This window comes from Doryrhamphus excisus, linkage group LG11 (assembly GCF_037039965.1).
Source record: "Doryrhamphus excisus strain RoL-2023G ecotype Guam linkage group LG11, RoL_Dexc_Guam_v1.1, whole genome shotgun sequence".
In the NCBI taxonomy this organism is placed as follows: domain Eukaryota; kingdom Metazoa; phylum Chordata; class Actinopteri; order Syngnathiformes; family Syngnathidae; genus Doryrhamphus; species Doryrhamphus excisus.
The window spans coordinates 4,154,468-4,172,446 of record NC_136367.1 but is presented as its reverse complement, the minus strand read 5'-3'; the positions used below and the strand labels follow the sequence as shown (position 1 = coordinate 4,172,446).

The 17,979-nt window shown below is 44.1% G+C and overlaps 1 protein-coding gene across 1 annotated transcript; it reads right to left on the bottom strand.

Annotated features, from left to right (window-relative positions):
* Positions 1-2,439: 2,439 nt before the first annotated feature.
* Positions 2,440-15,614, bottom strand: ism2b (isthmin 2b). Its single transcript, XM_058073100.2, has 6 exons — positions 14,980-15,614; positions 9,324-9,572; positions 6,278-6,602; positions 4,680-4,817; positions 4,548-4,616; positions 2,440-3,102 (listed from the first exon to the last, which is right to left on the bottom strand). Exons 1-6 carry the CDS (start codon positions 15,088-15,090, stop codon positions 2,585-2,587), a joined length of 1,410 nt encoding a protein of 469 aa, XP_057929083.2. The 5' UTR covers positions 15,091-15,614; the 3' UTR covers positions 2,440-2,584.
* Between the last annotated feature and the right edge of the window lie 2,365 nt (positions 15,615-17,979).

Genomic DNA, 17,979 nt, shown 5'->3' with positions numbered 1-17,979 from the left:
GATGTCAAGGAGTGGTGGTAAAAAAATATGGGCCATGAGTCTGGAGGATTGCGGACTGAAAGCTGTGCCGCTGGTGCAGAACCGGAGAACTGTCGGGCAAGGAGAGTAGCGGCGAGTGTATTAAATGTTACCCAAACGACATCGCCCGGGGTGTGGATGTCTACCCGGCGACCATCTTACGGCTTCTCCCCAAAAACATACACCAATTGAGGGTTGACAGGTATGCCATCCATTCATACATTTTCCTCCACTTATCCGGGTCCGGGTCGCGGGGGCAGCAGTCTCAGTAGGGAAGCCCAGACTTCCTGGTCCCTGGCTACCTCCTCCAGCTCCACCGGGAGGACACCAAGGTGTTCCCAGGCCAGCTGTGAGACATAATCCCCTCCAGCGTGTCCTAGGTCTGCCCCGGGGCCTTTTCCCGGTTGTGCATGCCCGGAATACCTCACCAGGGAGGCGTCCGGGAGGCATCCGGACTAGATCCCTGAGCCACACCAACTGACTCCTCTCGTTGTGAAGGAGAAGCAGTTCTACTCTGAGCCCCTCCCGGATGGATGGCTGAGCTCCTCAGCTGGGTGAGTCCAGCTACCCCTACGGAGGAAACTCATTTCAGCCGCCTGGGTCCGCGATCTCATTCCTTCGGTCAAGACCCAAAGCTCAGGGTGGGAACATCGATTGACCGTTAATTGAGAGCTTTGCCTTCCAGCCCAGCTCTCTTTTCACCATGACGGTCCGGTACGGCGACCGCATTACTGCCGAGGCTGCACCGATCCGTCTGTCGACCTCGTGAACAAGACCCCGAGATACTTAAACTCCTCCACCTGGGGAAGGACCTCATACCCAACCCGGAGGGAGCACTCCACCCTTTTCCGACTGAGCTCTCTTTTCACCACGACGGTCCGGTACGGCGACCGCATTACTGCCAAGGCTGCACCGATCTGTCTGTCGACCTCGTGAACAAGACCCCGAGATAGTTAAACTCCTCCACCTGGGGCAGGACCTTATTCCCAACCCGGAGGGAGCACTCCACCCTTTTCCGACTGAGCTCTCTTTTCACCACGACGGTCCGGTACGGCGACCGCATTACTGCCAAGGCTGCACCGATCCGTCTGTCCACCTCGTGAACAAGACCCCAAGATACTTAAACTCCTCCACCTGGGGCAGGACCTTATTCCCAACCCGGAGGGAGCACTCCACCCTTTTCCGATTGAGCTCTCTTTTCACCACGACGGTCCGGTACGGCGACCGCATTACTGCCGAGGCTGCACCGATCCGTCTGTCCACCTCGTGAACAAGACCCCAAGATAGTTAAACTCCTCCACCTGGGGAAGGACCTCATACCCAACCCGGAGGGGGCACTCCACCCTTTTCCGACTGAGAACCATGGCCTCAGATTTTGGAGGTACTGAGTCTCATCCCAGATGCTTCACACTCAGATGCAAACCGTCGCAGTTAAACGCTGAAGGCCATAAGAACCACATGATCTGCAAATAGCAGAGATGAGATTCTAAGGCCCCCCGAACCGGACTCCGTCAACATCTTAGCTGCGCCTAGAATTTCTGTCCATGACAGGTATGTATGCGCCGTGAGTAAGAACATCATTTTTTTCGAATCGCCACGAGTCAGCATCATCTATCAGCGAAGTAAATGGATGACTTTTTTTCTGGTCCCTTTTGTGAGTCCCCCTGAGAATGTGTTCCAAACACATTGACTGACTGATAGAACCTTGTTGGACTACATTTGCACCATAGAGACTAAAAGGATCACTGATCACTGATTGTCAACTCTTTGGCATACCTGTCAACATTTGCATTTGAAAAGAAGGGAAATATTACGGAAATTTTTTTTTAGTACGGGAAAGTATTAAAATGGGAAGTGTCCCCGGTTGACAGGTATGCTTGTTTTCTCCTGGTAATCAAACAACATGGCTGCCTGAATGCTATTTTAGCTATTCACACAATCACAACCTTTAGCTTATCGTTCTGGACCTGATTCCAAATCATTCATTCATTCATTCATTTTCTACCGCTTATCCTCACGAGGGTTGCAGGGGGGTGCTGGAGCCTATCCCAGCTGTCTTCGGGGCGAGAGGCGGGGTACACCCTGGACTGGTCGCCAGCCAATCACAGGGCACATATACGTAGACAAACAACCATTCACACTCACATTCATACCTATGGACAATTTGGAGTCGCTAATTAACCTAGCATGTTTTTGGAATGTGGGAGGAAACCGGAGTACGCACGGGGGGAGAACATGCAAACTCCACACAGAGATGGCCGAGGGTGGAATTGAACCCTGGTCTCCTAGCTGTGAGGTCTGCGCGCTAACCACTCGACCACCGCGCCGCCCAATTCCAAAACATTTCATTCATAATTTTTTTTTGTCATTGAATGCCCCGCTGAAGTATTTAGGAGAAATTGAGTGTAGCAGCATTGTTGGACTGGAGTAGGTCTGTGCCATTGGGTCCCTTCAGGTGCGCCTGATGTGAGGACATAGGGGAAGGTTTTCTCTTGGTAATGCATGAAAAATGGCTGCCGCATGCTTTAGACAAAGAGTACATGATTTCTAAAATGGCCGCGGTCCGTCAGTACTCTCTGGCCTCCTCCAGTTCGTTCATGAACACGTCCTCGTGGGGGTTCTGTGGACAGCTCAGGCCGTTATTGGGCGGTCGTACGGCGTGGAAGCGGCTCCAGTCCCCCCTGCACAGGATCCACGGCAGCACGTCCACTTTGAAGTGCAGCTCGGGTGAGAACTCGGTGCTGATCAGGTTGGGCATGCCGGCGCCTTTCCCGCGCGTGATGAGCCGGCCACGGTCGTCGTAGCAACAGTGCTGCGCCGCCAGCGTGGACGAGTCGCCGGATAGCGCCGAGCGGATGCAGCCGCGGGCCGACGGTTTGTAGATGTCGAGGCGCTCCTTCGGGCCGCTGGCGTCACGCCATCGGAAGGTACGTCCGTGAGTGTCGTCGTAGACGCTGACCACCGTGTACGCCACCTCCGACGGGAAGGAACAAGGGCAGCTGGGTAGCTCCAGGAACACCTGATGGAGGTATCGCTGCAGGAAATCGCTCTTGCAGTTGAGCCACTTTTCACAGCTGTCCACATCTGGAGGGAGGATGACATCATCAGCGTCACACTTGGTGGTCTGTTGAACACGTGCGCCTCAAACCACGGCAACGGCTCGCTGCCTTAGACAATTATTTGTATGCAGTGGATCCCCACACATTCGTAAATTCGCAGATTTTTGGTAAAATAATACAATTCTTCAAAAATAGGCTGTTTTTTAACACAAAAGTATGGAGGTCACATTGACAAAATAAGGGATTTTGTGAATAAAGTTGAAAATTTAGTACAAAAAAAGCATAAATTCACAAAAAAGTCATACATTTATGAAAAAAAGTCATAATATTACAAGAATAAAATGTAAATTTATGAGAAAAAGATTGTAAATTTACAAGAATAAAATCATGAATTTACAAGGAAAAAATATAATAAATTTCCAACCCCCCCAAAAAATCATAAATTCACAAAAAAAAGAAAAAAGGGAAAAATTTAGAACGTATTGTCTTGAATTTACAAACAAAGAAGTCGTAAATGCACACAAAAAAGTCAAACATTTATGAGAAAAAAGCCATAATATTACAAGAATAACATGTAAATTTATGGGAAAAAGATCGTAAATTTACAAGAATAAAATCATGAATTTACAAAAAAAATATAGTAAATTTCCAAACACCCCACAAAAATCATAAATTCACAAAAAAAAAGAAAAAAAGTACAAATTTAGAAATTTATTGTCTTGAATTTACAAACAAAGAAGTCATAAATTCACACAAAAAAGTCAAACATTTATGAGAAAAATGTCCTAATATTACAAGAATAAATTTTAAATTTATGAGAAAAAGGTTGTACATTTACAAGAATGAAATCATAAATTCACAAAAAAGTTGTAAATTTATGTCAAAAAAAGTTGTAATTTACAAGAATAAAGTCATAAATTTACAACAAAAATATAGTAAAGTGTAAATTTAGGACTTTATTTTCTACAATTTACAAAAAAAAAAAAAAAAAATTCAAAACAAAAAAAGTCAAAATTTATGAGAAAATGTCACAATATTACTAACATTAAATGAGATTATTATATTAAATTATATATATATTATATTATATTAAATTATAATATATTTAATAGTAAATTAAAGTAGCACATTTTACAAAAAAGTTGTAAATGTGCAATTGTGTTTCCGTAAATTTGCCAAAAAACTCTGAAATTTCTGTGAAAAAAATTTACGTGCCATCGTGTCCGAGGGAAATTTTTTATTGATAAAGCATTCGATCACCAACAGATTAGCATGTCTGGAACCTTCTCACTTCCGCCTTCCTTACCCCGCCCCTACATATGCCCGAGGCCCTTTTCATAGCTGTCTCAGGCAACGCCTGTAACATTAATTTACGACTTTATCCTATTATTTGAATATTCATTATATACAGTACCCACATATACGTACTGTAAGTTGGATGAAGAAGGTTAAGTCTTAGAAATAACTCACCCGTTCCGAACGGTTCAGTGCCGTTCTCCATGTCAAAAGGAAACGGCTCAGCCACCGTGTTGACTTCCCCTGTGAAGAGAAAAGTAGCGTTGAAGCGTTTTGCATCTCGGTCATCCGGTGTGGTGAACTCACCGGGACAAGGCTCCAGGTCACACTTTGAGGCTTCGGTCAGAGTGCACGAGTAGCCGCAAGACTTGGTCCTCTTCCTCTCGCCGGGTCCGCATGTGACTGAGCAGGGAGACCAGGCGGTCCACTCATCGGTGTCCTTCTCTGCGGGAATCAGCGAGACACACACGCTCTCAGACAAAACGGTAGCCGTGCCGCTCCATTTGAAGTTTGATCTACAATATAATTTCCACGCTGACATGCAGCGCATACGAGAGAAGACATGAAGCGTGGACGGGGTTTACACAAACAGCCGTCGGCCAGTTTAAAAACAAGCGTCTTCAAAGGATTTATAGGGATCGTGAACTCGGAGAAGTTAGAATTTTGTGTCGCAATTGAACTCAGCGTGCACTTCAACATTGTAACCCGGGAATATGCGCTCAGACTTTCCAGGCTGTCTCATTCCATATAAGTGACCATTTTCCTCTTGATCTAACCTTAGCCAAATTCTTTTTAAGAGGCCTGCAGTGAAATTAGAGAGAGACGCTGCGCTGCGGCCGTCCACGTCTGCGCCACGTTTTCTTGTGGCGTTAATAACACTGAAAACAAGCCACTCTTGATTAAAGGCAAAAAGTGGGTGCAGAAATACCAGCTTGGGTGTAGCACGCACCCAATTTTGAGTACGCGGGCGTTGCCAGCTCGCCATGCGGCCATACGGGAATGAGGTCTCAGGAGCGTCTTAATTACAGAAGAAGCTATGGCAGACATCCTTGATTTATGCGCTCTAAGTCCTTAGAAGTGACCACTTAATGGGCATTGTTGCCTCTCGGGCTGGCACGTCTCCACGCGCAGCACTCGAACACATCGTCTTGTATGTCGTCACACCGAGGGAGATGTTTACAGCGAAAACATGTTTTTGAGTACCTGCTCCCTCATGATTCCAACAACAACAATTTCCAAACTTTCTATTTGTGAGCTTTGCTCTCCGCAGATGGAGGAGGCCGGCGGCCAAGCCCATCAAACGTGTTCTGTTTTTTAAGTGTATACACCTTTTTTCCTGACACCACATTTTCAGGCATGATGGGAGTGGTGCTGAACCCACCCCCCCCCCCCCCCCCTCGTTGGAAATTCTTGAACCGGCTCAAAAGGCTGAGCCGCAGAGGGCAGCGAGGACCGCTCAAATGCAAGGGGGAGTCCATGGGGACCCGGGGGAAGGATGAAAGGGCCATCGGAATGGCCCCTGTCAGTCTGCGTTCCCAATGCGCCCTCTAATTGTCCACAAGCAGAGAGGGCTGTTTTGTCTCGAGGGGGGAACAGTGGCGGCCTCACGCTGCCATTAGCGAGAGCATCGAACCCATCTTCAAAAGGCCGCCGGCCTGTGCGGCTATCACGACCAGTGTCGACTTCAAAGTTCCCATAGCCCGCAATGTTTGGACGGTCGAGCGCTTGTCCTGCCTCGCACGCTGCCATTGTTTGCCTCTGTGGGACTGTTTGTCATGCAGCCTTCCCAAATCCCTTTGTTGTTGTCCATCGCTTGCCCCGCGTCCAAATCCCACCTCCAAAATGCCCCCCCCCCTTGTATGTCTGACTTGTATGAAGTCTTATCAAGAAAGAGTACTACTTACCGTAGTAGGTCTGGATTGGATCCCAGCCTTCGTTCCAGTGACTGTCCCAATCCCCGCCCACTCCGCTGAGTAAAGACTCCTCGCTGCCGTAATCCAACGAATAATCTTCCTCGTCTTCTTCACCGGTTTCCTCCACGGTTGATCGGCTGCTGCTGTCTTCGCTTGAATCGGTGTAGCTCCAAAAAAGCGGCCAGAAAAGCTTCTTTCCTCCGAGCCAATCTACCGAGGACGAAGGGGAGGAGGAGGAGGCTGGTAGCCACTCATTGTCCTTGGCCAGGTCCATCTCCACCTCCATCTGGGGGTTATCCACAACCTCAATTGTGACCTGCATATAGACAAGAGGACAGGAATATATAATGATGTCATCGTGGCCTGGAAGCTGGACGTCAGTGTTTTGTTCAGGTAGCCTAGCTACTGATTTCAGTTTTCTCTACGCGACTCTCGGTGGTTAAAAATTTGGACACGTTTTGTCATGTTTTGGGTTTAGTTTAACCTTACACCAGGATGCAAGGACATGCTGGCGATTGGGATTAATGAAGCCTGTCATAAAGCTCACACATAAAAACGCAAAGTATCCAAATAACAAGGTAAATTCATTCATTCATTTTCTACCGCTTATCCTCACAAGGGGTGCTGGAGCCTATCCCAGCTGTCTTCGAGCGAGAGGTGGGGTACACCCTGGACTGGTCGCCATATATAGACAAACAACCATTCACACTCACATTCATACCTATAGACATTTTGGAGTCGCCAATTAACCTAGCATGTTTTTGGAATGTGGGAGGAAACCGGAGTACCCAAAGAAAACCCACGCTGGAGTCTATCCCAGCTGTCTTCGAGCGAGAGGCGGAGTACACCCTGGACTGGTCGCCAGCCAATCACAGGGCACATATAGACAAACAACCATTCACACTCACATTCATACCTATGGACAATTTGGAGTCGCTAATTAACCTAGCATGTTTTTGGAATGTGGGAGGAAACCGGAGTACCCAAAGAAAACCCACGCTGGAGTCTATCCCAGCTGTCTTTGAGCGAGAGGCGGGGTACACCCTGGACTGGTGGCCAGCCAATCACATATAGCACATATAGACAAACAACCATTCACACTCACATTCATACCTATGGACAATTTGGAGTCGCTAATTAACCTAGCATGTTTTTGGAATGTGGGAGGAAACCGGAGTACCCGGAGAAAACCCACGCATGCACGGGGAGAACATGCAAACTCCACACAGAGATAGCCGAGGGTGGGACCGAACCCAGGTCTCCTAGCTGTGAGGTCTTCGCGCTAACCACTCAACCGCCGTGCAGAGGAGGGACAGCTAAGGCTAACAAATAACTCACCATGGGAGGTGGAAACAGGAAAGGAGAATACCGTAACAGGTGACAGAAGTCCAAAGAGAAGCAATGAAGTGGATGTTGCTTCCGTTTTAAAGACAGCTGCGCCCCCCCAGCCCCCTTCCACCACACTCAAGGAACAGCATTAAGAACAGGAAGTAGAAATAAACTCAACTAAAAGTCCAATCTTCCATGACACCTGCAGGGTACTTAATGTCATGACATCATTACAGTGCATTCATTTAGACAATGAGCTGTCCATGGTGTTTCATCTGAACGTCATGAAGAAAGCTAAAGCCCATCAGTGACGTTGTCCCACTTCAGTGCGTGAAGCATCTGAGATCCTCCTCTGATGACGATATCGTCAGGCATCCCCACTCACCGGATGTGAACAAGCCAGTCAGACGTGAGCATTTAGGGAGCCAAATAATCCTCTCAAGGAGAGAATGTGAGCATTTCTTCCAGGCAACTACTTCTCATTACGTCTCTGAGTCATCTTGAAATGCTGCCGTGCTTCAGCGGACGTCGGGAGAAAGAAGGAACGTTTTGGGTAGTTTTTTTTTTTTTTTTGCAGTTCGCAGTGAAATGTGATCATTTGGGATTTCTTCATGCTTTTTCATTCATTCATTCATTTTCGCGAGGGGTGCTGGAGCCTATCCCAGGTGTCTTCTGGCGAGAGGCGGGGTACACCCTGGACTGGTCACCAGCCAATCACAGGGCACATATAGACAAACAACCATTCACACTCACATTCATACCTATGGACATTTTGGAGTCGACAATTAACCTAGCATGTTTTTGGAATGTGGGAGGAAACCGGAGTACCCACAGAAAACCCACGCTGGAGCCTATCCCAGGTGTCCTCTGGCGAGAGGCGGGGTACACCCTGGACTGGTCACCAGCCAATCACAGGGCACATATAGACAAACAACCATTCACACTCACATTCATACCTATGGACAATTTGGAGTCGACAATTAACCTAGCATGTTTTTGGAATGTGGGAGGAAACCGGAGTACCCGGAGAAAGCCCACGCATGCACGGGGAGAACATGCAAACTCCACACAGATATGGCCGAGGGTGGAATTGAACCCGGGTCTACTTTGTGGAATAAGAAAAAAAATAAATTTCAAGGAAAAAATATGCATCATAACACAGGCCTGCACAGTGATGTCTTGTCAAATGCACCGTACATTACAAGTTTATACCGAGTAACAAACGGAAATATAGGCGAATAAGACACCGCTTAGTTCCTGTCTTGGAAGAGACTGGCCAATCACAGAGCATTAAGATTGAATATATAATGAGCATTTCCCTTAAACACGAAAGTACTTTTTTCATACTCATATCTGGCAAAAAACAGCATCTGGCTCATACTTATGGAAAATTTGGAGTCGCCAATTAACCTAGCATGTTTTTGGAATGTGAGAGGAAACCGGAGTACCCAGAGAAAACCCACGCATGCACTTGGAGAACAAAATTCTAATGCTGGAAAGGTCATATTATTTTGAATATGACCAAAAAATTGGGGGATTTTGCAGCAGTCTTGACTTTTCTAGACTCTTGGGTCAGTGGTGTCCAAACTGCGGCCTTTTTTATTGGCCTGCAGTGCATTATAAAAATAAAATTTAACAAAAAAATCTGCAGTAATTATACAATAATAATATCAAAATATCAATAATACCCCCCCTTTTGAGCACTCACCTGTATATTGGGGTTTTGTGAGTTCACATCACCATTCGCCAGGTCTGGAAAGTTCTTCAAATCCAGGATAAAGGGTTTAGTCTCTTCCTCGGGTTCCGGCTGAGGAAGCACTCCCACAGAGTGGTGCTGAGGGTGGGACCACCGTCTCTGGTGGCTGTGGGGTTCTGGCATGCTTTGCACCTGGTTCTGCCTTTCCAAGTCATCTGGGTCGTACTGGATCCCAACGCTCTGAACTGGGTGGCCGTGACCCTGATGGCAAACAGTACAAATCTTCACATTAATCTAAAACTGAGGATTTATTATTTGTGTTTAACATCTGCTGATATTTAGCTCATGTTTGGGATGACTCAACTGTAAAAAGTCTACAACGGCAGAATATTAAAATGGAAAAACAAATGGAAGAAAATCTGAAAAATGTCAGCATTTTGCAGATTGCTCAGTCGAGCCTCTGAGGCATCCGTCCCACCAGCCAAGTGACCAACCGGCATTTGTGTCGTTCGTTTTTTTTTTTCCCACAACAGTCATTGCATCCAGGCCTTGGACAAAGGGGGGCCTGTGCCAGAAAGATCCTTTTTAGCTTTAATGAGAGGGCCTGGGAGGCGTGAGACCCCTGTGTCATTCATGTGTGTGTATGCCTGAAGCTAGGGTCACTACGACCACCACTTATTTTAACCTTACAGCAAAAACGGCATGACAATAATAATAATAATAATTGATGGGAATAACAACAATTTCATTCATCATTATGTCTGTGTCATTGTGAACACATCACCTGTCAATCATATGAGAGGATTGGAATTCAAAGATTGTACCAGTTTGTGGCCTACATACATATGCCAGTGGTAGCTGGGGAAGGGGGTTGAGGGGGGTGGGGGGTTAGAGAGGAAATGTCTGCATTAATGACCAAACGGGTGATGATTTACAGTTATGGCATCTAGAACAGCACGTTCTTTCTACTCAGTGCCTGTGATTGCCCCATAAAGTAGTTATGCGGAGGGTCAAATGCAAGCAAGTGAAACACAACAAGCTCGTTTAGAAAAGAAAGCATGTCAAGCATGATGATTGACACATGATGGGAAGCCGGCCCCCCTCTGCAAATGTACGCATCAAGAGGCGGTGGTGATGATGTTTGGTGGTACCGGCATTGAAAAATCATTCATTCATTTTCTACCGCTTTTTCCTCATGAGGGTCGCGGGGGTATCTGGAGTCTATCCCAGCTGTCTTCGGGTGAGAGGCGGGGTACACCCTGGACTGGTGGCCAGCCATTCACAGGGCACATATAGACAAACAACCATTCACACTCACATTCATACCTATGGACAATTTGGAGTCGCTAATTAACCTAGCATGTTTTTTGGAATGTGGGAGGAAACCGGAGTACCCGGAGAAAACCCACGCATGCACGGGGTGAACATGCAAACTCCACACAGAAATGGCCCGAGGGTGGGAATTGAACCCTGGTGTCCTAGCTGTGAGGTCTGTGCGCTAACCACTAGACCGCCGTGCCACCCCCCCATTGAAAAATCAGTGAAGAAAAAAGACATAAACATGTAAAATTGTTGGCTTTCTAACAATGCTACATGTATTCTGTATAGTTTACCTGTATTATCAGGTATTTACAATTTTTTTAAATAAAAAAATTATAAAACATTTCATTTAATAAAATGTCAAAAAAATCATAAATTTGCAGGCATTTGAATTGCAAATTTGATGTAGCCTAATTTCATTTTCAAAACAATACAATGGGCGGCACGGTGGTGGAGTGGTTAGCGCGCAGACCTCAAAGCTAGAAGACCAGGGTTCAATTCCACCCTCTGCCATCTCTGTGTGGAGTTTGCATGTTCTCCCCGTGCATGCGTGGGTTTTCTCCGGGTACTCCGGTTTCCTCCCACATTCCAAAAACATGCTAGGTTAATTGGCGACACCAAATTGTCCATAGGTTGTTTGTCTATATGTGTCCTGTGATTGGCTGGCGACCAGTCCAGGGTGTACCGCGCCTCTCGCCTGAAGACAGCTGGGATAGGCTGCAGCATCCCCCGCAACCCTCGCGAAGAAAAAGCGGTAGAAAATGAATGAATGAATGAATGAAAACAATACAATGATGAAAATGAGGGGAACTAAAATGGAACCTTGAGGGACACCCTAGGACAGGGAGTAATTGCGGAAACAACATAAAAAAAACTGCTAATGTCAGCGAATGACACATTCCTTTCCCATTGTAACACAGCAGCGACAATTCTCCATCAACCAATCAGCTGACAGCATTGTGTTTAGATGCACATTTACACAAGCGTATGTACAAATAAAGGCCTCCTCTCACACAAACACTCGGGTACTGTTTGAAGGTGAGTAAATAAACCCCCCCTGGTAACTATTTCTTGTCCCACTATCCGCTCATAGACGGTCTAACACCGAAACAGACGCTACGACTAAGTAGTCACATGGACGGCTATATGCTTTTACATCCTCCTCATCTCATCCTGCAACACATCTGGATCCTGTGTTCTTTCACTTGCATATCCTCCTCTCTTCCTCCCCCCCTCGCCTTCTCTGATCCTCCGAAGAGGGGCTCTTCTGATCAAAGGCCGACGGCATGTGGTGTGTTTAACGGGAACGCTGTATGGATGCAGTCGAGGACGTGTGTCTGGCCTCAAGACGTCCTCTCCACTCACATAAGCGCTGTTGAGAGCGTTGAGGCTTTGGGTAAAGTTCATAGAAGATGACACAGGTAAGAGGCCAGTAAGGGTTGGGTCCTGATTTATGGGCATGCACATATCAAAGACTTGGCTGTTTCCAAACCATTACAGAAGAACAATAAACAACCCCCCTCCCTTGATCACCCATCTTCTACAAATGGGCACACAAATGCATGGCAGGATGGCAGTGAGGGTGTTGAGAAAGAACCCGCCTCTTCTTGTGTTCCCCAAAACAGGAAATTCCACATTAACACAAAAAAAGCCAATGTAAACAATCACATAAATGACACTTGACCCCGAGCTGCAGCGCAAGAATCAAGGATCGCCTTATTCCGGTTACATAAGCATATCGTTACTGTGCTTCCCCTCCTTTTCTTCCTCTGCTAATCTCTCCGTCCGAAATTTAGGAATACACACCCAGTAGGTCACAGTGAAGGTAGAGTCATCATGTTTGTTCTCCTCCATCCGTCCCTCCTTTGTGTGCTCGCACATCAGTCAAACAGATGAGGAGAGTAAAAGGGGACCCAGCAGAGCATCCATGGGAGGCCACACAAGAAGCACGTCAACTGAACCCTGACACAAACACCCTTTGATCCAAATATGTCCATGTGCAACCAAGAGGGACAGACGTATTTATGTAAATCATATTCCAACAAGAGAGATGAAGCAACACTCTTGTGGCAAAAATAAATGTTATATATATATACTGTACATACTCTATGGTATCATTATTTTTATTAGTATTATTGAATGAGTGAAGTGTAAATCACTCACTATCCCAAGGTGTTCCTCAAGGTTCCATTTTAGATCCCAAATAATAATAATTCATCAAAAATAATTTTTGGACCACAAATAGGACATTTTTCACACAACACTTCTCAATAACAATAAGTCAGAAAGAATTTAGACATGCGTGATAAGCAGTTCAGTAACGCCGTTCAATTGTTGAACTACTTTTAAATCCACAAATCACTCACTATCTCAAGGTGTTCCTCAAGGTTCCGTTTTAGGTCCCCTCATTTCCACCATCATTGTATTGTCGTTACAAAAGTGGGTACAATGGATACATGCACATTTGCGATTCAGCATTCACGTCCCCGCAAAATTGCAGATTTTTGGTCAATAATAATTTTTTGACCAAGTAATAATAATTTTTCAAATAATAAAAAATAATAATAATTCATCAAGTCAGAAAGAATTTAGACATGCGTGAATTTAGACAAGCAGTTCAGTAATGGTGTTCAATTGTTGAACTACTTTTAAAGCCACAAATCACTCACTATCCCAAGGTGTTCCACAAAGTTCTGTTTTAGGTCCCCTCATTTTCACCATCATTGTATTGTTGTTACAAAAGTGGGTACAATGGATACATGCACATTCGTGATTCAGCATTCATGTCCCCGCAAAATTGCAAATTTTTGGTCAAAAATAATTTTTTGACCAAATAATAATAATTTTTCAAATAATAACAAATAATAATAATTCATCAAAATAATTTTTTGACCAAAAATGGGACATTTTTCCCACAACACTTGTCAATAACAATAAGTCAGAAAAATTTTAGACATAGACAATTTTAGACAATTTAGACATAGAACTACTTTTAAATCCACAAATCACTCACTATCCCAAGGTGTTCCACAAAGTTCTGTTTTAGGTCCCCTCATTTTCACCATCATTGTATTGCTGTTACAAAAGTGGGTACAATGGATACATGCACATTCGTGATTCAGCATTCATGTCCCAGCAAACTAGCAGATTTTTGGTCAAAAATATTTTTTTTACCATAAATAGGACATTTTTTCCCACATGAAAACACTTCTCAATAACAATAAGTCAGAAATAATTTAGAAATGCGTCATAAACAGTTCAGTAACGGTGTTCAATTGTTCAACTACTTTTCAAATCACTCACTATCCCAAGGTGTTCCTCAAGGTTCCGTTTTAGGTCCCCTCATTTTCACATTTCATACATGACAACGGCATCACTGTTGCTAACAGTGAGATTAAATTATGTACTGATATCTATGTCAACAATCTGGATATCGCTGTTCAACACTACACAGGAAGCTAAACAGCTAGTCAATGAGAGTCAAGGAAAAGACTGCCCTCAAGTGTTTTGGTAGAGAATTGCAAGTCACAAGCTCAGCGGTTGGCCTTTAGCTAAAGCTAAATCTGAATTATTGTATACACCTATATGTTTTTAGTCGCTTTTTGCTAATGGACAATTATCCAAATGTGACAAAAATGATGTCACCACTCCCAGACCCCTACATAACACCCACCGCAGGTAGATCGCAGGCCTGTGGGAGACACTACCGATGAATGGGCACTGCATGGCATGGTGGTATAGTGGTTTGCACGTCAGTCGGGAGAGTTTGAGTCTCAAATAATTATTTTTGCTAATGGACAATTATCCAAATGTGACAAAAATGATGTCACCACTCCCAGACCCTGACATAACACCCACCGCAGGTAGATCGCAGGCCTGTGGGAGACACTACTGAGGAATGGGCACTGCATGGCATGGTGGTATAGTGGTTTGCACGTCAGTCGGGAGAGTTTGAGTCTCAAATAATTCATTTAGCAGGGGAAAAGGTGAATCGAGTACAAAATAACAAATGGGAGTATAAATATTTGTCAAATGGGGATAAAATAATTAAACATATTTTTAAAAATGGCGACCGAAATGATTGATGATATGTGGGAAGTCATTCATAAACAAAACATCAACATTAAATACATATTTGACACACAATATATTTAAATTTACCGATTATAAACCATAATACACAAATTCAATAAAGGTGTTATCGTTATTTTGAAGATTAAATTCGGATAAGGTAAGATAGCGAACTGTGGTTAGCTAATTAGCTGCTAATAGAAGGACGTTAAAGTTGATGTTTTTGAACTTATATTGTTTGAAATAACGTAATTTAATAATAATGTAATAGACGTACCTTGTGAGCAGCATTTCTGTGCCTGCTTGGAAATCCTGTCCCCAAACTAAAAAGAAGTATGGAGAACATCACCAGCTGCATCTGAAGCCTCCTCGACACCTCCTGACGCATCTTCCTGCTGGAGAAGCTTTCAAAACTTCAAATAAAAAAGTGATTTGAAAACCTCTTTTGTCGATATTAGTGCCGTTTGTGGATGGAATGGACTCCGTTTGTTGAGTGGAGATGAATGGAGTTTCAGGGCAGGGCTGGTGAAGAGTGTGGTACTTTACGGAGATGCGCTGGTATCCATATGTGGCCAGCTGTGTGTCCTTGTGGCGGCTCCAGCTCAACGCCTCTCTTCCCCATAAAAACCACACTTGGCAGCTGCTTTAAGTAGCAGGAAGAAGCGGGGGTAACCCCACGCAGAAATCTCCCCGTCCGCACCGGCGACCGCTTATTCGACTACTTTAAAACCCGTGAGTCACTCCGTCGTGGGTGGGTGTGTTTTCTTCCAATGCACGGACATCTGGAGATGATAGCTTGCCGCTCGTCTTCGCAAAGTGTCTGATGCGTGAATCCATCAAACACTTCAAGTTCATCCGCTGGCTCGGTGAATGTGCGCGCCGCCCAGCCATCCGGTGTCGGTAAATGCGCCTTTTTACGCACGCATGTTAGACGGTCGGAGCTGTGGGAGTTGGGGGTGGGATGCTCATTGCTAACAGCTGTGTGTGTGTGTGTGTGTGTGTGTGTGTGGAGGGGGGGATACTGGGGTCCCTAAGGAGGTTTAGGGTCACCAGTGGACACATACACAATCATACAAACGGAAAAGCCCTGCTAATAGCCTATCGGGTGTTTCCCATATCATCATTTGAAATGAATTCAACCCTCTCATCTGAACACACAAATTAAGGCAAATAGCAGTAAAGTCAATCCGGATCACTTTCTGTTCACATTACACAGGTTAAGTGAATCAAATTCAGATCCAGTCCGCTTCGGGTCTGATTAACTTGTGTTATTGTATAAAAGCCCAAAGTAAATAGAATTCACTTTCTGTTTGATTAGGACTCAATACAATACCAATACAAGATTCTGTTCACATTTGGACAGGTTAAGTGGATCAAATTCAGATCCAATCCGCTTCGGGTCTGATTGGACCTTTGTACAATAACACAAGTTAAAATAAATGGAATTCACTTTGTGTTTGATTAAGACTCAATACAATACCAATGCAAGGTTCTGTTCACATTGGACAGGTTACGTGAATCAAATTCAGATTCAGTCCGCTTCTGGTCTGATTGGGCTTTTATACAATAACACAAGTTAGAGTAAATAGAATTCACTTTCTGTTTGATTAGGACTCAATACAATACCAATGCAAGGTTCTGTTCACATTGGACAGGTTAAGTGCATCAAATTCAGATCCAATCCGCTTCGGGTCTGATTGGGCTTTTATACAATAACACAAGTAAAAGTAAATAGAATTCACTTCCTATTTGATTAGGACTCAATACAATACCAATACAAGATTCTGTTCACATTGGACAGGTTAAGTGGATCAAATTCAGATCCAATCCGCTTCGGGTCTGATTGGACCTTTGTACAATAACACAAGTTAAAATAAATGGAATTCACTTTGTGTTTGAATAGGACTCAATACAATACCAATGCAAGATTCTGTTCACATTGGACAGGTTAAGTGAATCAAATTCAGATCCAATCCGCTTCGGGTCTGATGGGGCTTTTATACAATAACACAAGTTAAAGTAAATGGAATTCACTTTATGTTTGATTAGGACTCAATACAATACCAATGCAAGGTTCTGTTCACATTGGACAGGTTAAGTGAATCAAATTCAGATCCAGTCCGCTTCGGGTCTGATTGGGCTTTTATACAATAACACAAGTTAAAGTAAATAGAATTCACTTTCTGTTTGATTAGGACTCAATACAATACCAATACAAGATTCTGTTCACATTGGACAGGTTAAGTGAATCAAATTCAGATCCAGTCCACTTCTGGTCTGATTGGGCTTTTATACAATAACACAAGTAAAAGTAAATAGAATTCACTTCCTATTTGATTAGGACTCAATACAATACCAATACAAGATTCTGTTCACATTGGACAGGTTAAGTGAATCAAATTCAGATCCAATCCACTTCAGGTCTGATTGGACCTTTGTACAATAACACAAGTTAAAGTAAATGGAATTCACTTTCTGTTTGAATAGGACTCAATACAATACCAATACAAGGTTCTGTTCACATTGGACAGGTTAAGTGAATCAAATTCAGATCCAGTCCACTTCTGGTCTCATTGGGCTTTTATGGATTCCTTTCTGTTCACATTGTACAGATTAGGAGAATCAAATTAAGATCTGGCTCACTTTGACGTTTGATTAGGACTCAATACAATACCAATACAAGGTTCTGTTCACATTGGACAGGTTAAGTGAATCAAATTCAGATCCAATCCACTTCAGGTCTGATTGGGCCATTATACAATAACACAAGTTAAAGTAAATTGCATTCACTTTCTGTTCACATTGCACCACATTGTCTTAAATTGAGATCTGGTCTCATTGGCTGTTAATACAATATCAAGGTAATGTCGATATGGATTCCTTTCTGTTCACATTGTACAGATTAGGAGACTCAAATTAAGATCAGGTTCACTTCAAAGTTTGATTAGGACTCAATACAAGGTTCTGTTCACATTGGACAGGTTAAGTGAATCAAATTAACATCTCATTTATTTCAGGTTTGGTTGGGCCTTTATCAATAAAATGGCAACATGATATATGATGATATGATATACAAGTTAAGTGAACAAAATTGAGATCCAATCCACTTCAGATCTGATTTGGCCTAAATACATAGCAATCCAAGGTAAAGTGACCGGAGTCCATACTCTATTCCCACTGCACAGGCTAAGTGAATCAAGTTGAAACCAGTTACAGTTCAGGTCTGGGGTACAGTCAATCCGGATCACCTTGTTCACACTGCAGAGCTTAATTGAAT